The following is a 27,619-nucleotide window of genomic DNA, read 5'->3' on the forward strand; positions in this document are numbered from 1 at the left end:
CTGTAATTCAAGTTTAGGTGTTCTAAATTCAAGTCAGTATTTCACATCTAATGTAGTAATAGTTACAAAGACTCAAAATATAATTTACAGAATCACAACAAAAAAATACACAAATTATAATTTCAAAATTTAAATATTATGAATTCTTAACGAATGTTAGAATAGTAACAACACGGGACAGAAAGAACATTAACTACGAAGTTACTATTGAAAAGGGTTACGGATTGTCCAGGCCCATAATGGGTGGCGAGGGACGGGTTACAACGTATTCGGACAAACTTGCCCCGAAAAATTGCCGGGTATTTCGACTTGTTTGGATTGATCTTGGATTCCCAGAGCGATTCATAAAAATATCAATAATTTTGTTTTAATTTACTTGCAATTTAATTTATTATATATAAATGTTTTATTGTTATGCTGAAATGTAAGGATAAACAAAACATCTAAAAACAGACCCCTGAAAAAATGGCATGCCGAACTGCGCCATTGCTGCCAGAAATTATACATCGGTGCACAAATCTAATTTCGGATCGTGTTTTCTTTTTCTATCTTTTATTTATGCTAACTGATATGATTTGGAAACCAAACTTGTTTACAGTGGAAACACAATTTACGCCAAGCACATAACTCCGAAAATATCCATTAATTTTTGAAAAATATTCTTGTTACAAATGCGAACGTTCGGAATATTTAAGAATAATCAGATAAAAATCCATAAACTCAATGAAAATTAATCAAACTATAAGTATTTTGTTAATCATGTTAAGCACCATTAAAATCAACATATCTTTTTTTGTAACTCTTTCTGCTCTGTGGGCACTAAGAGGGCCTCCTATAGCAAGCCCATTATGGGTTCGGCCAGGCCCACAATGGAGCGGCCGGGTGGTGAGGGACGGGGACCGACATATCCGGACAGACTACCCCCGAAAAATTCCTGGGGATTTTTCGACACGTCCGGATTCGATCGCGAGTCCCCCAGGGCGGCAGGCTGCCAATCTTGACCGCTTGGCCATCCGGCCGCTTGAAAATCAACGTATCAAGAAGCCATATGTTTTTTCCATATTTTCGAGTAATAAACTTTTAAATAAAGTATTAGAACAGCAATTAATCATGTAATTATTATTATACTATTTAATTAATTTTAAGGTAGATTAATAATAAATTTAAATTTTTATAATTATGATTGAAATTTTTAAATAAGTAAAAGACAAAATGAAAAATACGTGTGGCGCTGTTGTGCATCGTGCGAAGATGGCGGCTACTATTCTTGTAAATGTGTTTCAATTCTCCATAAAAACTACATTAAGATGTAATATTTATATTTCTGTTTTTCTTTTTTAATTCACTTTTATCAAATTAAAAACTTAATATATATTTTTTAAATACAGATTTGCCGCAAATACCTGCTAATGTTGCAAAGAGGAATTATTCAAGTAGTTTCTTTACTTCAGGTTAATATAAATTTATTTATATATTTATAAGTAACATTTATTATAATATATAAATGTTACACAATTAGTCTAATAGAAATTATTAGTTTGAAAACATACGTATTGTAATAAACTATTAAGAGGTGTGTCTTCAAATATAATCAAGCAAAATATCATAGGGCAATAAACTATATATCATGGGACAAAATTATAAATTTTTTGTTTGAATTTAGTACATAAAAGCTAAAAAATAATGGTAAGATGTGAACTCTGAAAGATTTGATGTCCCCTGTATGATGAAAAAAATCAATGGAACTATACCTGTACATGTGACTCTTTGTGAGACATTCACTTCCAAAGGTCAATTTTTATCATTACCAATGCCACTGACTATTCTCCTTACTTCACATTGGTCAAGACTCGCTATTACTCATCTTGACTGAATGCACCTTCTGCTTAGGTGTTTGCTGTTGCTTGCACCTCTCTGCCTTTCTTGAGGTGAGCTCCACATTCCCTAAAACTATATAACACCAAGTACTTTATGAACAGTCATGTGGGCTACTCTAAATCAGCATAGTTGTCTGGGCTAAATAGTTAAATGCAATAGTCCTAATGGAGCAACATGATTCTCATCACATGTTACCTGGAAGTTGGCTGATTTCGGGGAGCTGTATCTCATGAAGGGTCACATGTAGAGGTATAGCTATTCTGACTTTTTTCTTCTATTAGTATGGTCTAAAGTGTGATAAAGTCCCAACCTTCTCATTTAGAGATGTAATTGTCCCAAATGATAATAAATGATACATCATTTTTATCTGGTTAGAACAGTGGTTCTCAACCTCTCTGAGGCTGCGAACACCATTCATATACTTTTTATTACAAGGAGCATTAGCATCAATATATTCAAAAATTGATAAGCAATTTCATGTTTACTATTCTCAGGAAATCGTTGTTTCCCGAGAATAGTTAACATGGAATTGCTTGAAGCAATAAACTAATAAACTTTAATATATTGAATAAAATAAAAACACGAAATTTGTCCACGAATATAGCAATGGGAATAAATCTGAATAAAAACTTTAAAATCTTTTCGTGGAACACTTAAGGTAGGTTTGCAAACACCTGTGTTCCGTGGAACACTGGTTAAGAACCATTGAGTTATAAAGTTATTCCCATTATTTAACAAATGTAATAAAAGGACAATATTTCCAAAATATACATTGTCTTAGTATCATAGATGGAAAAACAAAGTTATTGTACTTCATATACTGTATATCATGCAAATAGTATATAGCAAGTACAATAATAATTGATGCTTGTTATTGGGAATTGCTTCATAGGTTAATAAATGCTTTTAGCAGAATTTTTGTTTCCATTTGTCAATTTTGGCAGTTGTGATGAATGCAAAAAAGATGCAATGCATACTTGGAGATCACTATTCATCTTTTCCATTGAAAAACACACACATACAAATTGTAATTATTATGTTGTTATTATTATTATTATGTAAAATTGTAATACATTAAGATCATTATGTGTTTTCTTTTAATTTTTTGTTTTCATTATTGCTTTACTCTTAGCTTAATGTTAAAATATTTTTAAAAACTTAGCCTATTTTTTAAATGCAGTTTTCAGATTTCAATGATCAATATGACAGATTCATATGGGATTAATTTTTTTATTGCTTTTTTATATTACATCTTGCAAAAGTAATAAGTTATGGTTTAATATCAGTAATATATATCCAAATATAAATGATGCTTGTTGCTATGTATCTAACTATACTTTGTTAATTGAAAAATGAAGTTTTCAAGGTCTTATTTGATTAATGATTAGATTCTTCTGATGGTCATTAGGTTTTGCTAATCAACAATCAGTTTTCTAAAAAAATATAATTGCATTATTATTTCAAGTAATTGCATGTATTTATATGTGAAAAATATAATTTCATTTTTTTAATTACACGTATTTAAAAAAGAAACCTATGTTAACAGAAAATATCAAAAAATAGCCTTCTTTTTTCAGCAAAATGTTTATTAACGGAACAAACATTTTCACCCTGATTTTTAAAAATTTGTATATTTTAAAGAATTACTTTGAATCTGGTGAGTACGTCATAAATTATTCAATATTCCAAAATAGAACTTTTTTATATTAGGGTGGATAGTAAATCTGAGATAGTCCTATAAATCAAAAGCCAAAAACATCTGTTGCAGTTATTAATAGATTAATAAACATTTTGCTGGAGAGAAGAAAAGGTTATTTTTTGGTATTTGCAACTGATTCAAGTTTTTGTCTTACATTTTCTTGTTAACTGTGAAATTTTTGTTCGTTTTTCTAAATACATTTGTATACTTAAATACCATTATATAAACAAACAGAATGGAAATTAAAATCATCTATGTGACATCATTACCAAATTGATTTATTTGATTCATTTTTGTAAACTCTACAATGTATAATCAGTCTAATCTATGCATCTTATTCATTCAAATTAAGTTTGTTCAAAAGTATTGTATAAACATTTATGTTAGTAGTTTTTTGCCATTAAAAGAATTAAGAGCTTAGAAATACTTTACTAGGCTAATGTTATACACGAGAACTGCTATAATGTTCAGGTATTGTAAATGAGAATTAATAATTGGCTGTAATCCAAGTGATATGAATGCAAAATAAAAGATTGAAGTTAAATAAATTTTTTAATAAATGATTGTGATGAGTTCTTCATTGCACCTGAGAGAAGTTTAGAGGATGAAATCAAAATAACCAAAGTGAAAATTGAAATTTATTCTCTACATCTTAAACTGCTTTTTTTAAAATTAAATTTATTATTCCTAGAGCTCCGTAATCCACAATCCATCATTAATGACATTAAGAGTAAATATTAAAAAAAATTATATAATAATCAAATATCACACTTTCAAAAAATCTTTAGTTTAAATGACAAAAATGTCAAAAATAACATATTCACTTAACCCACAGATGTTTAAATACAAATTTTCTGCCTGCTTTTGAAATTTTTTATAAAGCAATCACCTTATCTTATGCCCCTCATTAATCCTCTTCCTCTGATTGCAAGGTTACTTTTACTCTAGCTTTTATATTTTCAACATTCTCTTTCCTTTTCCATCATCTGTTTTCTTGCATTTGGTGAACTATCACGGAATTACAGATATGATTTTCTGTTTTCTTCAAATTTTCAAAAATTAAGATCTTTCTCGCCCAGTTAACATTTTTTCCCTCTTTTAACTCTTTTTCATCTTCACGTCGTCCCACCTAACTTGTACACTTCTGTCATATCTTTTGTATAACAGAGCCATTGTTATGTTATCCATTTTAATGTCCCTTTTATGCTTTATTAACCTTACCCTGAAGGTCTTTCTTATTACCCCAATATACACTTTTCTTTATAGGCACACTTATGCCTACATTTTATGCTATGTTTTCTTTTCTCATTTTTATTCATCATGGCATTAAAAACTGTCTTATTTTTTTCAGACACAATTTTTTCATCTGTCTCTCTAAACTACTATTTTACATTCTTCCTTAGCCCATCTATAAAGTACATCATCCTTTTTTTTCAGCTTTGCTTTCTTCTTCCATTGATCATATAAGAACAACATTTTTTACATAATTTATTATACATCTAATGCATAATTTACAATAGTTTTTAAGACTAAAAATCTGTATTATTGCATTTAGATTTTAATATGAATTGTCATCTCACATTGAAATTAAATGATAAAAAAAGAAATTATTTTGTAATACATATTATCATTCTAAGCTTTCTTTTATGAATCACAGTGTAATAAAAGAAGTGAATTCACTTATAGGCTTGTCTCAGATAATGCTGAACCTTGGTTAATCAGGCCTCAAATAATTGAGTTCTGCTGTATTTTAGTTTATATAATTTTAAAAATTAAAATATGTACAGGGAATAAATAAGGAAATGACAAATAATATATTGCTATATGATTTCACTCTGTTATTTGACTTCAAATTATCAAAATAAATATTTATTAATGAATTCTTATTTCCTTTCTCTGAAAAAAGGAAATAACAGAAAAAATAACCAACCTAGATCAGCATATTTAAAAAAAAAAACATTAAGATAGATATATTAGGCTCTGTTTTTTTTTTGGATACTTTGTGAGTATTGGTGCTGTATGAATATTAGACGACAAATGAATTAATGTTGTGAACCTGCTGAAGAGGGGCCTTCGGGTCTGAAAAACACAAGCACAGTGTACAGGTGAAAATAAAGTTTTTGTTACTAAGATCTCCTCAATTTGTTAAGAAACTACACTAGTATAATAAGTCCTATTAATAAACAAGGTCTAAGTAGGCAGGATATATACATAAATTTAAAAGAGTAAGGGCATAGAAGTAAAAAGAATTACTTTAAAACATTTGTAAGTTTTCATTTCAAATATATTTTTTGTGTTCACTGAGAAATTTATAATTGTTAGAAAGCTATTTATAATTTTTTGATTTTTGTAGTAATAAATTTCGTATTAAATATTTAAAAAATTGACTAAAAATTATATATAACAATTTAAACATATAAGATTTAACTGTAAATATAAAAATACATGGTGCCTCGTACTTTGAATTTAATTCATTCCGAGATTTCATTTGAAAACTCCAAATTGTTTGAAGTTCGAAACAATTTTTCTTATTAGAAATAACAGAAAGTGAATTAATCTATTCCCAGACCCTGAACAATACTCATTTCGATAAACTTAAACAGCAAATACACACAATTTAAAAATAACACAATTAAATGTCCTAATAATAAATTAAAACGTGAAAGCAATAAATAGAATACATAAATACTATATACGAGGGGAAGTCAAAAAGTTCCTGGAATTGTGATCCTGCACTGTAGTGGCATGAGATATGGCAATGCAGACCTAATCACCTTCAAAGTAGGCCCCTCCCACACAGACACACTTGTTTCATTGATCTTGCCACTGTTGAAAGCAGGCGTGGAATGCTTTCTTTGGAATCTTCTGGAGTTGGGCCATTGTATTCTATATGATGTTCTTTCTGCTTGTGAAATGTATCCCTTTGAGGCCCATTTTGAGAGAAGAGAACAGCCAAAGTCACTGGGAGCAAGATCTGGAGAGTAAGGTGACTGGGTGATGACAGGAATGCTTTTGTCAGCAAGGAATTGCTGTGTGACTTGGTGCATTGTCATGATGGAGAAATCACTGTCTACACCAGTGGTGCGCAAAATTTAGCAACCTCGAAAAATTCAAAGAAATTTATTTGAAAATAAAAAATATAAGGCTTTTCTTCAACAACTCTGTCTGTATTAGTACCTATTACAGACAGAGTTGCTGAAGAAAGTAGTCATAAACTGTGGATTTCTTTAGTGCCTTATCACTGTAAACTTGCCTGAGGGCCGACAGCATCTCTGCAGCAGTTTTCCCCAATTTGCACACGAACTTGATGTTTGTACACTGCTTGAACTGGGACAATGCACTGAATGATAAGCAGTCACACCCAGCAAAGACACTACAGTAATGACTGTGCAAGTCTAAACTTGCATGAGCATTATCACACTGCGAATAGACATGCTGAGCTTCCCGCCACAGCAAGACATAACTTTATCTTATATTCCATTTTCTAACTGTAGGTAAATTCCAGGAACTTAAAATCATGTTGTAATGTCTGGATAAAAACCATATCGGACATATTATGCTTTATGAATTTCAAAAAGAATATAATGCCTTACAAATAGTAAAAAAACTGTAATATGTATGGAGATATTCCTAAACTTTGAACATGCCAAATGTGGTTTAAAAAATTCCATTCAGGAAATTTTGAACTAAAGCTTCAAAATGTGGGGATCCCAAAAGCTGTCGACAAAGAAAAATTACAGGAAGAAATTGTTATGAATCAAACACACAATACAGTTTACATAACTGTACATACCAAAAATAAAGTGAAAAGAGCATCAAAAGCATACAAGCATAATGCAAGAGCAAGAATGAGAAACAACTTGAATACATAACAGATTATGTTTATGCCTAGAGTGCATTTTTCACTGCATGTGCAGTTCAAACTTTGAAGCATTGTTGAAACTCTGAGGCAAATTTTTGTTGAATTCAGCATTCAAACTCTGAAGCATTTGAAGTTAGTCATTCAAAGTACGAGGTACTACTGTAAAATAATTTGTCTGGAATCAAATTTAGTACCATAAGTACCATACATAGGACTGCTATACTGTCAAAAAAATGCTTTTCTGTAAAGGTATTAATAGTCCTTGGATAAATTTTAGTGCCATATTCTTGAGAATACATGAATAAGCAAATAGTGACAAGTGGTTTTGGTATAGTATGAGTGAATACATGTTTATAAAATCAGTGATTAAAGACTGCTGAGTTCTCCTTGTTTGCATAACTACATTTTATTACCTTTTTGAAAAAAACATTGAGAATGTAATATACCATATTTCTGCAAAATACAAACAAGATCACATTTTATACAAACTGAATGTAGTGAACAAATACATCATTTTTTCCAACAGTACATCTAACCTGAAATGCTGTGGACTAATTTGCATACAAAATCTTATCTTAAAAATAATTAATGCCAATATTAAATATAAAAGTAAAATATATTTTTGAAATTTTAGAAACAAATAATTGTTACTTAGATTTTAATTTTTGCACACTTTAAATTCCTCATTTGAAATCGTAATGCGATTAATCTTTGCCATTTCATAAGCAACACGATAGCTTGCAATCTCAGAGTGTGACATCACATCAGAATGCAGCATGTGATACAAATAGTTGAGATAAATCAGAAAAGTACCATATTCTGCCTATATTTTGAATAAAACAAATCTAACAAGCATAAAGTTGTCTTCTTTAATTTTAGTTTTATTATTACATATATTAAAAAGTGATCAAACATAAAAGTTTACTTGTGAAGAGTAGATGTGGCGATGTCTGCATAAGGTTTTAAATCTTGTTGAACCTTTGAGTCCACAATAAATAAATGTTTAGGATTTAAATGTTTTTCACAAAGCAATAGCAAATCTGGCTGGTTAACATGTTTATTACAGTTCTATGCTTACAAATAACTTTTTGTTTGATCATCCAGTATAGTGATTAATTAGTAAATTAAATTTAATCAAGTTTTATGCTAGGATTTATAAAATTAAAATAGATTTTTCGTAATAAATATTTTGTATTTTAGTAATTAATTTTTCATTTAAAAACCATCAGTCACAGCAGAACAGTTATGGAAAGGAGTGACAAGTGTTAGTAATGCAGGAAGAAAAAAAGGAAGAGGTAGAGGAAGTGGAAGAAAACTTGCAAAAGATTTAAATAAAGGACAAATTATAGGAATTGGTATGTAATTTATAATACTTTTTAAATTTAAAAAAAAAAAATGTGAAATTTTAAAACTATCTCATTATTGTTTTAATTAAGGAAAGAAGAATATGATTTGGCCTGGTTTAAATGCTCCAGTTTTTAGAGGAAAAGAAATTGTCGAACAAAGAGAACTACCAGAAAATAAAGAATATGCTGAAAATTTACTTAAAATTAGAAATGAAATGAGTAATTTTAGAAGATTGAAAATACAACCTTTAGAAAGAGGTTATAGTGGAAATAAGATAGCTGGCAGGAAATTTGGACCTCCAGATCCTATTGGTGAAGGTTAGTGTATTGATTTTTGAATTAAATATTAATTGAATTTTATATTAAATAAAATCAAAAATTTCTAATATTATGCTGAAAACTCAAGATACATACTTTTTTAAAATATAGTTTAATATCTTTATTTACATATTTTATACTTAAAATACATTATTATTCAAATTTCTTCATGTATCGTAGACATGTATATAAACATACATTAAACCATAAACCAAATTATCTAAATGCAAGATTATTTTTAGGCAATACATTTAATTGTCTCTGTTAGTGCCTTGTATCTGTAAGTTGACTCAAAAATCTTAACTGTTACAGATACAAAGCAGCAAGTGTTTGTTGGTGTAATTTTTTTTCTTTGTAGTTGTACTCAGCACTTAGCTCATATTAAATGTTTCATGAACAAAGTGAGTGAACAAGCCAAGAGACTGATTTGCAGAAAAAGAAATTTGTTTACTGGTACAAAAAACAACATTATATGACTATTAACTTAATGTACAACATGGGACAATGATACAGATGGAACATGAATCAAATCTTGCCTATCTTTCCACAACAATACAATAAAAAAGAAGAAAATGCAATTGACCATTGCAGTCTTCTGTTTCTTTTCTGGTATATTTGTAATATACTAGAAAAGGAACAGAAGGTGACAATTCTGTTCTGGTCACTTCCTTCTATCTTTGTAGCACCTTTCTAGCTTGTTGAGTCACGCCAAATCTACCTTGATGAAGGAAAGAACATGTGTCCTCTCTGTATGGAAGTATGGCTCAAAGTGAGAACTGCTATTTTTTCTGTGTATTCCATTCACTTTTTACTTTCCTAGCCTTGTTATATATAACAGAGGAAAAGCATAGCAATTGGTCAAAAACATGAATATTCCAGATTTTTACATTTTTGGACTTGGGACCTTGAAATGTCAATAAATGCAAAAGAATTTGGGGATTCTTTTGCATCTCCCAGACACGTTTGTTCTCCCAGAGTTGTTTCTTTCTCCAAGATTCCTTCTTTCTCCAAAATCTGTTATAACCAAAGCTTAACAGTGAGTCCAGGGCTGTCGATCTTGCAGACCATCAATGAGGCACCAAGTGAAGACATCCAATGGGAAATTTAGACTTTAGTGGACTCTCTTCTTCAGAATTGTATGACAAGGATTTAGAAACTTTTGTAAGAAAACTTTTAATATTTCATTAATTGGAAACAAGTGAATGGTAAGCCTGTCTCAGTGTGTATTTCATGCCCACATGATTGTCTTGACTCCTTGACCATCTCAACAATCACACACAGTTGGAAAACCTTATGTATGTAGCAATGGCCATTTCTATAGGGTATATGATGAGACTGGTTGTAAAGTACCATTTTTAGTATCTTAGGAAACCGACACTAACTGCGGCCGGTAAAACTTCCGTTAACCTAACGGGTACTTTACGCGGATTCGAGATTAGTTTGCCAGGCCTGGGCTTTTCCGCATGCACCGAAAAAATTAGTAAGAATAATGACAAACATCAAGTCAAAGCAAAAGTTTCAAATATATTTAATTAGTAAATTTAATTTAACTATGTACAATTGTCTATAATCCAAAACAAAATTTATTAACGAAAATCAACAAGTCAACCCGACAATAAAACTCAGCTACTTAGCTTAACTTAATCTTAATTCCCCCTTGAAAATTCGACAAATCAAATACTTAAGATCTATGAACAAAATCTCTTATGAACTAAATATCTATCCGTCACCTCACTATATTAGGAACCTGTTTCCTTAATCCTTTGGCTATCATCAAATCGAATTCCTTTTTAAACACCTTGGATCGCCTAATTCTCAATCTGGACTTTGCCTCGAATCTTTCACTCAGTAGTACACCTCAATCATGAATCACCTCGATTGTCTTTGGTTAGTGTGCTGGTTTTATGCTGTGAGGTGACATCACAATTCAGCTAGGTTACTCCCCTTATTTACATACTTAGTTTTTCTAACATCAAATTTCTTTCTGGCAGCTTCAATTCTCCAACAAAATCTTATAAACTGTTTACAAAGCATTTAGCACAATTTTCTGGGATGTTTTATGATTGTTTAGTAAGTATTTCTTTTCTAGTGAGTGTGGGGATTCCCCCCTCCATTTTTTTTTCTGCTGACTGTTTATTTCTGCTGGGCAGTGCAAGTGCACGTGAATTTTTCCTACGGCACTCGTTCTTTCGTGAGTTGGTTTATTATCTTTTTTTTTTTTTTTTTTTTGGTTACTAATAAGAGAATGGTGGAGAACCTTCGTCCTAACTAAACATAAGCCCCAAACAAAATATAATAAAACGAAAAATAATAATAAAATAAAAATAACGCTTGGACTCAGTTCCTTACATGGTTATACAGAAGTTTTAGTCTTGCTTTAAAAATTTTTTGCTGAGTATACAGTGTTGCAGGTTATGTGGTTACCTATAAGTACAGTACATGGAGGTTACATGCATGAAAATACAGTATTTATTTTTTGCTTATATAAATAAATTTAAGTTTCTTTAAAAAGTGATATTATATAAATTTTTAAATATACTGAGGATTATTCAGTTCAAACTAATCAATTAACAATGTTTGATAAAAATACATTTTGTTGCCAATAAATTATATTTTAAATGCTCTATTTAAAATATAAATATTAATTGAAATAACTTTTTTTTTTGTTTAGAGAAATTTGAAGACTTTGAAAGTATTGTATTAGAGGTAAGAATATAAAAATATATTTAGTCAAGCTACCAGTAATGAAAATATTTACTTAATATATTTGCTTTAATAAATATTTCTTAAACTTCTACATACAAAGAACACCAGGATGAAATCAATCACGTATCTGGAACCTGTTACTGGTGTGGGTGATATGACAGATAAATATATTGCAAACGTTTTCGAACAATAATAGTTCTTCCTCAGGTGATACAAAAAAACAAGCGACGAAATGTAGAACAAAATAGAACATGAATATTTAAAATTAGAATCAAATTTATGTCTCATGCAAGAATGTTGTGTTGGACATGCGCATTTCCTGTGGATAGTTGATTAAAGATCAGTGTTCAAGAGGGCCTCCCAGGCTACGGACAAATTCAGCTCCTCTTTGTAATTTATGCAGAACTATTATTGTTTGAAAACGTTTGCAATGTATTTATCTGTCGTATCACCCTCACCAGTAACAGGTCCCAGGTACATGATTGATTTAAATAGTGCTTGTTGAATTGTACACAAAGTTACTTTCATTTAATGTTTCTTTCTGTTTTGGAAATAAATCTGAATATAATCATTTATTTTCCTTCAAAGTAATACCATTATAATTGTTTTCTGTCATAATTTGTATTAATAAAAATTGATGAAAGAAATAATTATATATAATTATATTGAAATATTTTTTAATTTAACAATAATAAATAAAGAATTTTTTCAATTTCCACAAAAAACTTATTTAAAAAAATGAAATATTTAATTTGATTAAATAAATTAAATTTTTTACTATAAAAATGAAAGATAATTCATAATTAATGTCCTCTATCAAATTTCTTATTGTCTTTTTTATTACATTACATGTTATTGTATGACATATTTCATTATACTTTCGTAATATGTGATATGTATTATATTACATACAGAAGTATAATATGTATAATAATTTCACTAACAACAGATTTTATATAATAAAATTTGTAAAACCAAATGATCTTGCTGAAATTATCAGGCAACTTTTGGGCTACATTGATTATTAATTTGACTAGATGTAGGCAGTTAAGTTTCTATTTTGTATTAATTTTAGTAATTATAATAAATTAATTTAATTTAGAAATTTCTGGAAGAAAATCAGCCCAGAATGGAACTCAAAACTACAATTCCTGCATATCATACTGATGTGTTGACAGTTGCACTATCCACACCTTCATTCAATCTTTTTCTGGAACTATTAATTTAGACATATAATCATTCTGGTTCTTTTCAGCATTTGGTCAAGATCTTCTTCTTCTTCTTCTTCCTCAGCTTTTCCCACTCTATGTAGGGTCGCTGTTTCTGATGAGTCGCCTCCACTGCTCCCTGTCTTGGGCTGCCTCCACATTCAGATGCCTCCCTCTCAAGTCCTCCGCTACAAGATCCATCCACCGTCTCCACGGTCGTCCCCGCCTCCTCCTCCCCCTCACTGACATCTGCATAACCCTTCTTCCCACATACTCTTCTTCTCTTCGTACCACATGACCAAACCACTTCAACCTTGCCTCCTGTATCTTTGCTTCTATGTTCGTAACTTTCACAGTCCCCCTCACACATTCATTTCGAATGTGATCCCTTCTCGTAACCCCACACATCCAGCGGAGCATCCTCATCTCCGCCACCTCCATCCTTTTGACATGGGTTTTCCTCAAGCTCACAGTCTCAATAGCATACAGCATAGCTGGTCTCACCACCACCCGATAAACTTTCCCTTTCAACCTAAGCGGCACCCTCTTATCACATAACACACCTGACATATCCCTCCAATTCCTCCAGCCAGCCTGAATCCTGCCTGTCACCTCCTTATCCACACCTCCATCCTCCGCCACAGTTGACCCTAGGTACTTAAAGGTATTGACTCTGCGAAATACGTCTCCCCTCAACTCCAGATCCCTCTCCCGGGCACCATCCACCTCCCCACTACACATATACACTGTTTTACTCCTACTCACCCTCAAGCCCCTCCCTTCCAATGTGCCCAACCACCTTTCCAATTTAATCCTCAGCTCCTCTTTAGTCTCGGCGCACAGAACGATATCATCTGCATACAACATGGTCCAAGGCGCCTCTTCTCTGACCCCGTCCGTGATCACCTCCATCAGCATGTTAAACAAGAAGGGGCTCAGTGCTGACCCCTGATGTAAACCAACTCCCACCTTGAAGCACCGGGACACTCCAACACAGCTCCTAACCTTTGTGGCCACATCCCTATACAGTTCCTGTATCAATCTAACATACTTTTCAGGAACTAGCTTTTCCCTTAGACACCTCCAGAGTTCTTGTCTAGGCACCGTATCATAAGCTTTCTCCAGGTCAATGAATGCCATATGCAGCTGGGTTTGCTTCTCCCAATATTTTTCCAACATTTGCCGAAGGGCAAAAATGGCATCGACTGTTGACCGTCCTGGCATGAATCCAAACTGCTCTCCTGCAATGGTCACCTCTGCTCTCAACCTTCTGTCTAAAACCCTTTCCAAAATCTTCATCGTGTGGGACATCAACTTTATTCCTCTATAGTTTTTACACTCTTGAACATCCCCTTTTCCTTTGTAGATAGGTACAAGTATACTTTCTCTCCATTCGTTAGGTATTTCCTCCTGCTCAAAGACTTTTTTGAATAGGTCCCATAGCAGGTCAATGCCCTTCCTCCCCAATGACTTCCACACCTCTACAGGAATTCCATCCGGGCCCTCCGCTTTACCGTTCTTCATCCTCTTTAGGGCCCTTTCCACTTCTTCTCTGGTTACCATCTGTACCATGCCCATGTTTTGGCTTCCTTCCTCTCTGTTCTTTGTTTCATTCTCTGTATTCAAAAGTCCCTCAAAGTATGCCCTCCATCCTTCTCGTATGTCGTTCTCCCTTCGAAGGACCGTCCCCGTTGTGTCCTTGATCTGCCTTACATGCGAGATGTCCTTCGTTGCCCTATTCCTGATTTTGGCTAAACGATATATTTTCTTCTGTCCTTCCCTTGTATCCAACTCCTCGTATAAATTCGCATATGCTCCTGCCTTTGCCTGTGCCACTACTCTCTTAGCTTCACGCTTTGCCGTTTTATACGCAAATCTATCTTCCTCAGTACGTGACCTGTCCCACTTCCGTTTTGCCTCCTTCTTTACCTGAACAACTTGTTGCACATTTTCATTCCACCACCAACCTTCCTTTTGCACCCTAATCTTTCCAGATGTTACACCAAGCACCTCCTCCGCACAGTTCCTGATAGCCTGGGCATTATATGCCCACCAGTCCTGCACCCCCTCCCATTCTTGCGAGATTTGTAGCAGCACCCTCTCCACATACTCCGCCCTCGCCCTCTCCTCCCTCAAACGAAACCACTTGATTTTCTTCATCTGTGTATTTCCACTTTTCCTATACATTCTTAACTTCATGTCTATGCACATCAACCGATGTTGCGCCGATACCTGATCTGTTGGTATAACCTTACAGTTTATCACCGTCGCAAGGTGCTCTCGTCTAGTAAGGATATAGTCAATCTGCGAACTATGAGGCCCACTGTTGAAAGTTATCAGATGACTGTCCTGCTTGGTGAAAAACGAATTCACAATCCCCAGATCAAAAGCCACAGCAAAACCCAATATACTCTCCCCCTCCTTGTTGGGTTCCCCAACCCCATGGCCTCCATGGATCCTTTCATAGCCCATGTTCCGCCCCCCTATGTGCCCATTGAAGTCGCCTCCCACAATTACTCTCTCCCCTCCTTCCAGTGTCCTCATTTCTTCATCCAATTCACTCCAAAAACATTCTTTCTCCTCTGTTGCACATCCTACCTGGGGTGCGTACACACTAAACACCACAAGTAGATCATCTCCAAAACTCAGTTTCATTCGCATCATCCTATCACCTCTCCTGTACACCTCTAGTACCTCGCTCCTCCACTTGCCAGCCACCACTATTCCAACCCCATTTCTTCCATTCCTGTTTGCACTGCTATAAAACAATTTACATCCATCTCCAAGTTCCTTCGCCTTGTCTCCCCTCCACCTCGTTTCTTGCACGCACAGTACATCAATCCTCCTTCTCCGCATCATATCCACCACCTCCATTCCTCTTCCCGTCATACTTCCCACATTCAGTGTTCCCACTCTCAACACCTTTTCCTCATGTAGGGCTTGCTTCTTTAACCTCATCCGCCACTGGTGAGGTAGCCCTTGCCCACTTTTCGCAGTTTTAGGGCGATCTAGCTGCGCGTCGCCTACAGGGTACGCCCTAGTTCTCCTTCTATCACAGTTTCTGAGACTCATCATGTAGTTTTGGCAAGATGTTTTACGGCCGGATGCCCTTCCTGACGCCAACCCTCCTCCTTTATCCGGGCTTGGGACCGGCAACAGCCATTTTCAGGGCTGCGTAAAAGACAATAAATATTCGATAAAATCGATTAATTTCACTTCGAACGAATTTCAACGAATTTCAACTAATTTAAACGATTTTCGAACGTTTAAATTTAAAAAAAGCATTTGGTCAAGATCATTTGGCTTAATCAATTAAAATTAGGTTATGAGTTGTTGTTCATATATATAAAATTTGTATTTAGTAAATATTTTGATAATGCTATAGTAGTTTAGTTAATTTTTTAATTTTTCAGAGTAAAATTGTGGCACACATGACTGGAAATTTAGGTAGAAAACGAAGTTTTAGTATTCTTGCAGTTACAGGAAACCGAAATGGTGTAGCAGGTGATTTTAATTTTGTCTTTTTTTATAAAATTCAGATGCAAATAGATAACAACAAAATATTTATTTCTTAGGTTTTGCTTTAGTCAAACTTCCTCTTGCAAAAGCAGCAATTAAAAAGGTATAGACATATAAGAAAAAAAAAAAAAAATATATATATATATATATATATAATATTAATTTAATTTAATGTAGGTATAGACATAATTTATATTGTGTCTTTTTATTAAATAGTATTTAATGTAATTTATTTGTTTTAGGGAATAAATAAAGCTGCACAGAGATTAAGGTTTGTGGAAAGATTTGAAGAGCATACTGGTAAGTATTTAATTTCTAAATAATTTCTTAAATGATTGTATACAGGTTGTCTGAAAAGTTACTATACAGTGAGAAATTTGTAATGACATTAAAGTTATACCTACAGTATTGCAGGAATGAAAACTCACTGAGTACAGTGTTATTAGAGAAGTTGAGGCCAAAGTTTTAAATGCGAAAATGTGTACGTTGGACGTTCAGAACCACTTTCCTGTAAGCCTAGAAGTTTGACAATGGTGTTTGGAATGTCGAGCATGATTCCACTGACTTTCCAAATGCCATTCTCAAACTTCTAGGCTTACAGGAAAGCGGCACTGAACATCTGACGTACACGTTTCGCATTTAAAACCTTGGTCTCACCCTCGCTATTAATAGTTTTTTACTGCTAGCGCTTTCAATGAATGTATGTTCATCGTTGTCAGGCAAACAAAATTTAAATATTGTTCAATGTTATGATGCGATGCGGTGCATGCATGGATGTAGATCCACATTAATGGTGTGACAGTTGATGTAAATTGCTGTTTAACTGTTTATAAAGGAAGACCCATATGTTGGGCAGGTCAAGTGTGGGAGTGTTGCATGGTTCTGAGGTTGTGAGAGGAGATTCCTATATAGAGACGAGCCTACGGTTGCTACAGCATCACATCTGAGTAGTGCTGTATGATGCCATAGCAGGTTGTAGCTCTGTTCGAGCACCTTTTTTGTGAGCTCTGTGGTGTGATTTCCTTTCACCACATTATTTTGGTGTTTGGCTAGGTGGTGGCTAGCGAGCATCTTGTGGTCCCACTGCACCTCGTATATTCATCCCATCATGGGATTCTCCAACAGTACAGCATAGATCCCTGATTTTTCAAAGGTGAAGAATTTGTCCCAGTTATTGCAGGTGAGTCTGTGCAAATTTGGTAGTGGAGATAGGAGCAGGAGAAGGTTATGTTGCCTGAATATGTGGCAATGCATATGGAAAGGGGGTCCTGCACCTTTAAACAGTTACTGCCACTTAAACAGCAATTTACATCAACTGTCATATCAACTGTCATACCATTAATGTGGATCTACGTTTATGCATGTGCCACATTGCATCATAACATTGAACGATATTTAAATTTTGTTTGCCTGACAATGACAAACGTATGTTCATTGAAAGCACTAACAGTGAAAAACTATTAATAACACTGTATTCAGTGAGTTTTCATTTCTGCTATTTAACATTTGGCATGAGAATCAAGCTGTACTACAGTATTGCACATGAGCTCTGTACATTCTATTAAATATTGTATGTATAACTGGTCAACATGGACCAAATGGACAACTTGTAGGTCTCGTATGCAATATCATAATTTTAATGCCTTTAGAACTTTCTCGTTGCACAGTAACTTTTTGGACACACTGTATGAAAAGAATTGCCTAGGTAAAACCTGCATAAATTGGGAATTGCATGGTACTGAATACATTTTCCAGTTTAGCAGGTTTTCCATTTTAAACAGATTTTTTTTTAACATAGAAAATTGCTCTGTTTTGAAGAATTTTTTTCTTCTTAAGTAGGTTCCATTTTATTCAGGTTCTGTCTTGGACAGGTTTCACTGTACAGTGTATAAGTAAATAAAATAATTCAAATTTTTGTATAAAAAGTCTGGATTTGAGTACATGAAATCCATCAAGTGTTCTTTCTATTAATGTTACAAACACAATAATTTGTGTTTAGCAGTTAATTTTTCAAATTTAACAAAGACCACACTTTATTAAGTGTTTTCCTTCTATCAATAATTGTCTTTTGATATCCTGCTATACTAACCTATTATGCTAGATAAATTGCTAAAGTGCCATAAGTTGCAGTCAGATATTGCATATGCTAAATGCAATCTCTCAGCTATACCTTTTAGGATGTGATTAGGCAGATGCAAATGAGTGAATTTGCCAAGCAATGTGCAAGCGAGTGAGAATATGTGGCAAGAAGAGGTGATGTTTCTTGCTCTTGTTAAGTACAGTACAACTACACCGATGTGAGCAAATGACATGGAGATGATGACGTCATGTGTTCGTGTTGAATTCACCATAGAGAAGGTGAATTATTACACTGTATGAAAGTAAAAATCAAAATGGTTTGACTGTGACGTTTACTACCAGCAAAAAAAGTTTTTTTTTTGATATTAGGATTACTTCACAATGAACACACACAAAAAAAAATAAAATCAAAAATATGGTGTTCCTCCCCTCTGGAAACAACAAAATGATAAAGAACTTTATTATAATTTGTTAATAAAACAGTATTTATATGACTTTATGCATATCTACAATTATAAAAAAAATTTTTGTTTCTTTTTTCAATGTGAAGTTAAGAGAAGCCGTTTTCTCATGACAAAGTTCATGCACAGTATTCAGCAAGAAAAGGTGAGACACAATAAATATCAAACCCTGTCAGATAGTTGCAACAGCCAGAAATTCACTCTCTTCAGCGAGATTTCTCACTTTTCACTTGTGCATGGTTTCCTTTGCAAGAACTATATCACTTAATACTAGATTCACATCTGCATAGTTTGCACCCTTAATGCTATATTACATTGTATATATGGTCTAAGTGCGATAAGTTAACTAGAATTTCATCTTTATACATGTATCATTATTTTTATATAATTTCGTTAAATGTGATTTTGAATAAGCTAAGCTAGCTTTAAAAGTCTTTCTATATTATTCATATTATATTAAGTAAAATGTTCTGAATTACTGTCAGAATAATAAAAGTTTTGATTAAAAAACATTCCCAAAATTAAAAGAGAGATTACTACAGCTTATTCACTATAACTTTATTCATGGTTCTGCAAGAAACAGTTTGCAAAAGCAGTGTTCTTTCTTAACAATTGTCTCTGGGACTAAATTTATAATAATTAATAGATGTTCACATCTTTATTAGGATACTGCTATTGCTTCTACAGTGAGACAGGTAATGTGGAGGGAAACATTTTGTAGTGTACAGTGATGAGATGGGTCCATTATTTCTTTGTTTCATTCATAAATTTACAGCAAACATATTCAAGTAAAATCATCAGTTAAGCATTTAAAAATAATTTCCTGTCAAATTTCACTTCAGAAGCAAAAATAATCTAATTTCACTCTTATTTTGAAAATAAAAAAAAGTTGTTATAAATTTAATTGTTTTTGAATTAAGGTTTACATTATATGCATTCTTGATAACATGAAATGTTGCGTTGTGATTGTTTTTGTTTCTGTAAACTGTATGTCACAAAATGATGTCTACTGTAAGATACTGAATATACAAAGTTATTACTCCCAAGTGTACATTTGCATATTCTCAGTCTTTCATCCATATAAACCTCACTGCATAACAGTCTGTTCTTTCATTCTAAATTAGTGTTATAAAACTAAACTATTTCAAAAAATTAAAATTTGCATTAATGCACAATTAATTGTTTTAAATATAAAATTAACAATAAAACAAGTTATTGAATTTTAAAACAAAAATTAAAAGCAAATACATTTCTCTTAGTGATGAGTTTATGTGAATGATCTGATTGAATCATTCAGATTAAAAAAATTCCTTCTTTTAAGCTTGAAAATATTCTTTCATTTTCTCAAATAATGCTGAAATAATGTTATAATCACTTTACATTTTCCACATTATACATAAAAATTCCTTCAAACAGTTTTTAAAATTCCGTTATGAATAATGTAATTTTTATAAAATATTTTAAATTACATTTAATTGCCGTAAAATTATCAAGAACAAATCAAGGAAAATAATCTAAATAACTAGTTAAATTATTATTTATTTTTTACATCACATGATAGGAAACGGTCCAACTGGTTGGTGCAGTGTTTCTTAATGGGCAATCTTGATCCTTGTGAGCAAAAGTGGATGGTGTAATGGTTACGTTCTGGCCTACGAATGCATATTTGTTGATGTTCTGGGATTTAATCTCAATATTTTTTCTTTTTAAATTTTATTTTCATTTGTTTTGGTTTTTATTTTTGAGGGAAAGGCAGGTTGCATTTATTCATTACCGAATTATTATTTTGCTTTCTTTACTAATTTACGTATTAAATAAATAAATTAGTAAAAATGTACAGTCAAATCTTTCTATGGCAATATTTAGCAGAACAAGAAAAAATTTTGTTGTAGAGAGTTCTATTGTTATAGTGAGAGTTATTTAAGACGAATCCTCTTCCTCATTTAACATTGTCGGTTATTGTAGAAAAAGGGTTATTTTTACAAAGTTAGACATTGTTAGAACAGAAAGAGATGTAATATTCTTAGTTTTTTCAAGTATAAGTTTTAAGTGATTTTATTGCATATTATTTCTACAGTACATGTTAAATATTAAAATCCAAAATCTTGAGGAGAATTACTAAAATAATTACAAGAAGTAGTGTAATTTGTAATGCAATTAAGACGACCTATATAACATTTGAGAAACTTTGTGACGTTAACAACAAAGTTTCCCCAAAGTTTCCTTGGAAATCATATAGGATGTCTTACTGTCACAAATTATACTAATTCTGAAACTAAAAGAGGCTTTGTTACAATTACTTTTATTTGCTAAAATCATATTCCAGTTGATTTTGGATTTTGACTGTAATATGTAGGTTTATTAAAATTTCCAATTTTTTGAAAAATTTGGAAATAAAAGATTCAAACTTGAAAAGTGCTAAAAGTGCTCTAGAAAAAGTTAAAACTGGTTTCCTTTACCATTCAGCATTTAAATGGTACCATCTGACATTATCCGAAGACGAATAAATAAGAAATTTAATCATCTTTGAATGGTGATATATCTGGACTCCCATTGTGGCATGAAGTTAAGAGCAATGACTCTTGGATTTGTAAAAACTAACGTGTTAATTTAATTACATATAAAACGTATTTTAAAATTATTAGGGTGTTAATTTTCACATATGACATAAGGACCAGATATTTTTTCTGTTAAATCCAAAGTCCATTAAATATGAGATTTTACTGTAATAAAGTAATCATTGAATATAATTTTATATTTTCTTTTTAGTATGTCATGATTTCTTCACAAGATTTGGTCCAGTAAAATTATATGTCTCAAAGAAACCCAAAGGTAATATTATTATCTTTTTTAATATAAGTATAGCATATCTGGATATGATTTAGATATATTTATAAAAATTTCTAAATTCAAAATTATTTGATATCTTAAAATATAAACAATATGCTGAGTGTAAAAATGTGAAGGTTTTATTGCTCAGCTATTTTATTAAGAAATTCAATTAAACATGAATATGATATACAGTTGACTCATTTCAAAGAGAACACCATAAAGAGAATTCTCATGTTAAAGTGAATTTTACTGTTGCCCTGGCAAAATGCCATTGTCACAATGTTAATTTTCGTGTGATAAAGCGAACAAAAATTTTACCAGAATTCGTTAAACAGAACTATAAATTAACTCCAGAACCCTCAAGAAATAACCTACTTCCAGTTATGGTTACTTTTACAGATTTTGACATGAACAATAAAAATTAGTATTGTAATAAATGTTTTGAGTAGAATAGATTTATAGATTTTTTTTCTTTGTAGTAGACAAAGTCTGGTTCTACCTTCAATTTTAAAGCAATTCAAACATCTGGTTTTTAGCAGACCATTCTACTGTACTCAGAAAATACGGGTTAAAGTTTAAGGATGTCCTTTTATTTCCTTTAAATGGATGTGGTCCTATGCAAACATGTGCTAGTTTGCGTATTGGGGAAGTGCATATGGAGATGCCAGATTTGACTACTTTTTACCATTTTGTTTGATTTGAAAAATCATTTAAATTTATTAACAAAAACAAATTCTAATTTTATTTAACTTTATTACATTTTAGGGATTTCAATCAAGTATTTTGAATTAATTTAGTAAATAATCTGTTAAGCCTTAACTTCCTAAATTATACGACCTTGGCCTTGACCCTGAAATTTGTTAATACAAACTTCTGATAAAGCAAACTAACTACTTTTCCCCTAGCAATTTGTATTAATGCAAGTTGACTGTATTGTGATTGATATTTTAGAAATTTTTCTAAAATTATATTAGATGATAAAGTCAATTATTTGTTCTGTATAATCTAATTTTCATACTATTAGTTATAAAAACAATAAATTTTAAGTAAGTTGATTGAAAGTTATGGAAGATTATGAACATTATATAATTATACAAGTAATGGATATGTTAACTCCATTTAGCATAATTGATAAAATGAACATGAATTTAGTTGATAGATAAATTTTATATTATATCAAACAGGTTGTTTGAATTGAATACTATTTCTGAAAATTAAATTTTATTAGGTTTTCTTATTAGGTTAAAAAAGTATAAACTAAAAATTAGCAAATTTGCATCATTAAATTATGAATGAAGTCATAGAAATTTTTATTATTGATGGAGAAAGATAGTTAAGTAAATAGATTAACACAAAAAAGAGAACAAATATTGCACTCCAGAAAAAACGAAATAACAAATGGAAAACATTCTGGAATGGAATAGTTGCACGAGCATTTCTTCCAGTTGAATGGTATTTGAAAGTACCTTCATTCATTGGATGTTGGTACAACCAACAAAAATCTTTTTTGAAACAATATGTATATATTGTTTAACAATTAGTCTAAATCAACAAGATGCATATATGTATATGTACAGGCTTATCACACCTGTGAATGAGGATTAATTAACAAATTCTTTAATGATTATTAACACCTTATTAATAAAAATTTACAATAAACTGTGACTCCTTTAACATGCACATAATATATAACACTCAAAATGCATTTCAGACATAATAAACGGTCCTCTTCAGTTGATGTTCATACATATAAAATTATAAAAGTAAATTATAAATACATTTAAAAGGCCATTGTAAACACGACAACTTCACAGTCATGACAGGTGATGTCTCATGAATGTAATAGTTTCACAATTATCACTTCTTAGCCTTGAAACACTCATTTTGGTAAATTGTATTAAAGTATTATAAATGTAAAGTGATGGACATATTGCACCCCAGCAAGAAAAGTGACACAACTAGAAAATGCAATATTTGAGAAAACTCTGCTTAAAGAATACTATAAAACTTATAGTATAAGCTGCTTTTAAATTTCAGGTAAGTATTTATGGCAGTAAATTCTATTATATTCTATGGTATAGTAATTATGGATCTGTAGCTCTGCTCTCGTCGAATGTGAGGTGTTATCAGTTAAATATAGGTGAGGTCTTTGAGTTATGTCACTTTTCTTGCTTTTCTAAAAACTTTATTTTGTGAGATAGAGATGTGATGCTTGTTGTGAATGTTGGGGCACTTCATACATATTTTTCGATGACATAATCTCAAAACTGTCATTTTTTGAGTTGTGTCACTTTTCAAGAGATTTCTTTGGGTAATTATTTAATAAAAACATTTTAATAACATCAACATTTCATTCTTTTTATCTTGTTCTAATGTAGTTCTATTCTCAATTATTTTGATAAAAAGAAATATTTTTGCTAATTGTATATTTTTGTACTATTACTGAATTAGGTTTTCTTAATATTGACATATCTAAAATAGTCAGTTTATTATTTTGTTCTTTGTCTATTTCAAACTATGTTAAATATAAAAAATAATTTAGATTATAACTTAAACTTTTACGATTAATTGTTAAAATTATGCAGAATGAAACAATTATCCACATACCTGTTATAAATTTTATACCTTTTATGTTACTTATAGCAGGCTGCAGAGTTGGTAAAAAAACACTCGACTCTGACTCCGGCAAAATTAAATATCAAGTCATTTTATGGGGGGCAGAGGTGCTCATAGGGGTTACCCTATTCTGAACTCTGAAAGGAGCCCCAGGCATTTACCCAAATACTTCTATAGTTAGTTTTTTTAATATTTAACTTTAATATTCAGGGTGACAATAATTAACCCGTACAAAGTTTGTAGCAATGCTGCACCTGAACTTTTTTACTGTCACCAATTTACATACTATTGTTTAATTCTCCATGATTTCCTGCCCGTGTAGATGTACTTTCGATGTAATAAGGGTTAGTTCTTTATTTTTTTAATGGTGTCGAACAAATGTTGTGCAATGTTGGAGCTATTCCGGCAAGGAAAGCATCAATGTGAAATTGTTCGTCTGCTCGGTGTTCCAAAAATGACAGTCTCAAATGCAGTTCGGCGATTCAAGGAGCTTGGCCACAATGGTGACCGTCCCGGACGTGGAAGAAAGCGCACTGTCAACACGTCTAGGAACCGCAAGATCATCACAAAGCGAGTTGACTGACATGCGAAGGTCTCCATGAGAAAAATTGCTCGTGAGATCAGAATCAATCGCGAATCGGTGCGGTTAATGGCGAAAAAGGAACTCATACTCAAGCCCTACAAGTTCCAAAAGGTTCAGCTCCTCACCAATGAAAACAAGTGCGTGAGACTCCAAAGATCCCGTTAACTCAAGCGTCGGGCCGCAGGTCGACAATGGGAGTGCATTCTCTTCACAGACGAAAAACTTTTCTCCGTACAACCATCAAAACGACAGGAACTGGTCCGTGGGGGCTCCTGGACGCTCAGCCGTCATCGAACATCACAAAATCCAATGTCAGTCATGGTTTGGGGCGGAATTTGTGCGAGCGGCAAGACACCCCTTGTTTTCGTCGATCAAGGGGCCAAAATCAATCAAGATATGTACCACCGTGACATTCTCGAGGCTGTGGTACTTCTGTGGGCTCAGCAGCATTTTGGCAGTGCGAAATGGACGTTTCAGCAGGACTCGGCACCGACACACAGGGCAAAGAAGACTCAGGAGTGTGCAAGGCTCATTTTCCCGATTTCATCTCGTCTGCGGAATGGCCACCGTACTCGCCGAATCTGAACCCAATGGACTACAGTGTGTGGTCCATTTTGGAGGCCAGGGCCTGTTCTAAGCGCCATGAAAGTTTGGAGTCGCTGAAGCAATCCTTGCGCTGGGAGTGAGACAAACTGTCTCCAGAAGAGCGCGGCCCATTGCTGAGAATTTCAAAACGCATTTGGGGCTCTGCATCAAAGCAAAAGAAGGCCACTTTGAAACTGGCTGAATATCTGATTAATACGTAAAGTATTGTCACTGTTATATGCTGTTGTTTTGCTAATTTTCATTTCTTTAATAAATTTATGATACAAAAAACTTGTACGGGTTAATTATTGTCACCCTGTATTTATTTGTATAAAAAATTAATTTTTATGTAACAAATATTTAAGAGGAAAAAAGGGGAAGCAATAAAATTCTACAGCTACATATCTTTATTCTACAGCTTTTGCACTTCAATTTCACCTTTCCAGAAAAGTTTGCACACTTTTTAGTTGGACTATCTGGCTACTTCAGCAGCCCCTTGTTCAGAAAAGAAAAATATATACTCTGATCAATTAGTCTGGCTCATTCAGAAAAATAGAGTTCTTATTTAGAGTGGGGATAATAAAGGAATGAATCAAAAATATTCAAATTTAATTGGGTCAAAATAATTTAACTACTAAGCACAAATACTACAAAAAAAACTATTGCAACAATTTAATTTATTAAATATGTATCATTTTGTATTTAAAATAGATGAATTATAACAAAATACAAAAGCATTTTAAAAAATTAATAAATATAAATTTTCTTTCATTTAAATAAAAAAAACTAAATTAAATTTAAAATGCCGGAGTTGACACATTTTTCCCAACTCGGACACCAACTCCGACTCCACAGCCCTGATTTATAGATATGTCTATAAATAACATAAAAGGTCTACCATACTCAATTCTGCCATTATTGGTCCTATAACTGAACTCATTGGTATACCACTTTTTTGGGAATAAAATTTACTAACAAAATGTGTCTTGCTGATTTAGATTAATTGTTAAATAGTATGATCAAGGGCTAAAAGCCATATATTATTCCAATGTATACATTGTGTTTATATGGTTTAGGTTATGGTCTTCAGTGTCACAGAGTACTCCGAAGCATATGTGAAGTGGTTGGAATAACAGATATTGAAGTTAAAAGAGAAGGATCCAGATGTGTTCTTTCCATGGTGAAAGCATTCTTTTTGGGTCTTCAAAAACAAGTATTTATTGATTAATTATTTTTCATTTTATTGATTATATAAAATAGTAAACTTTTTAAATAAAATAATTAAACATTTACTTTTTTCAATAGAAAACACATCAGCAGATAGCAAAAGAAAAAGGTCTGCATATTGTTGAGTTCCGGGAAGAAACAGATTATTTTCCTAGGGTGATTGCATCGCCACAGAGGTGTCGGACCGAAGAAGAGATTCTTCCAGACGAAGAGATAGATTTTGACTTGTATATGTCTGAGGGTAGAGTGCAAGTACTTCGTCCAGAAAAGCCACCTTTTTACACACGCCTTCCTTCTTGGGAAAGGTATTTGAAGAAAACTCAACATCGTCGCAACCACGATAAAGTTCGAATTGATTTAATTGCAAAATATGGTGATGTGAAAAGCTTTCTTACCGTACAAGAAGAAAATAATAAACAAAAAGAAGTGAAAGCTGCAGTAGAAGAGGCATAAAATGTAATGCTAAAAATAAATTATATTAGACTTTAATAATTTGAATTTAAATCACTTCTGTTTTAAATTACTTTTAGATTCACCATAAAAATTGATAATTGCAAATTTATTCAAGCACATGCGCACACATTAACAAAAAAGTTATATACCAAGAAGATGGTGTTAAAATGTAATAACGATGATGATAAGTGATTGCAATATCATAGCAAGGGGACAGTTTTTAAAGAAAACTTGTACAATCTCCTCT

At 32.3% G+C, this 27,619-nt stretch overlaps 1 protein-coding gene across 2 annotated transcripts; it reads left to right on the forward strand.

The window, feature by feature from the left end:
• Positions 1-1,225: 1,225 nt before the first annotated feature.
• Positions 1,226-27,494, forward strand: LOC136980811 (small ribosomal subunit protein uS5m). Of its 2 annotated transcripts, XM_067277001.1 has the most exons (12): positions 1,226-1,309; positions 1,389-1,451; positions 8,669-8,794; positions 8,876-9,103; positions 11,775-11,809; positions 16,431-16,521; positions 16,593-16,639; positions 16,779-16,836; positions 21,846-21,908; positions 26,769-26,905; positions 26,998-27,375; positions 27,450-27,494. In XM_067277001.1, exons 1-11 carry the CDS (start codon positions 1,252-1,254, stop codon positions 27,370-27,372), a joined length of 1,281 nt encoding a protein of 426 aa, XP_067133102.1. In that variant the 5' UTR covers positions 1,226-1,251; the 3' UTR covers positions 27,373-27,375; positions 27,450-27,494. The 2 variants fall into 2 exon arrangements, with proteins under 2 accessions (XP_067133102.1, XP_067133101.1); XM_067277000.1 differs by lacking the exon at positions 27,450-27,494 and having other exon boundaries at positions 26,998-27,423.
• Positions 27,495-27,619: the final 125 nt, after the last annotated feature.

The sequence above is a fragment of the Centruroides vittatus genome, unplaced genomic scaffold, assembly GCF_030686945.1.
Source record: "Centruroides vittatus isolate TY-2023 unplaced genomic scaffold, ASM3068694v2 contig_726, whole genome shotgun sequence".
Taxonomy (NCBI): Eukaryota; Metazoa; Arthropoda; class Arachnida; order Scorpiones; family Buthidae; genus Centruroides; species Centruroides vittatus.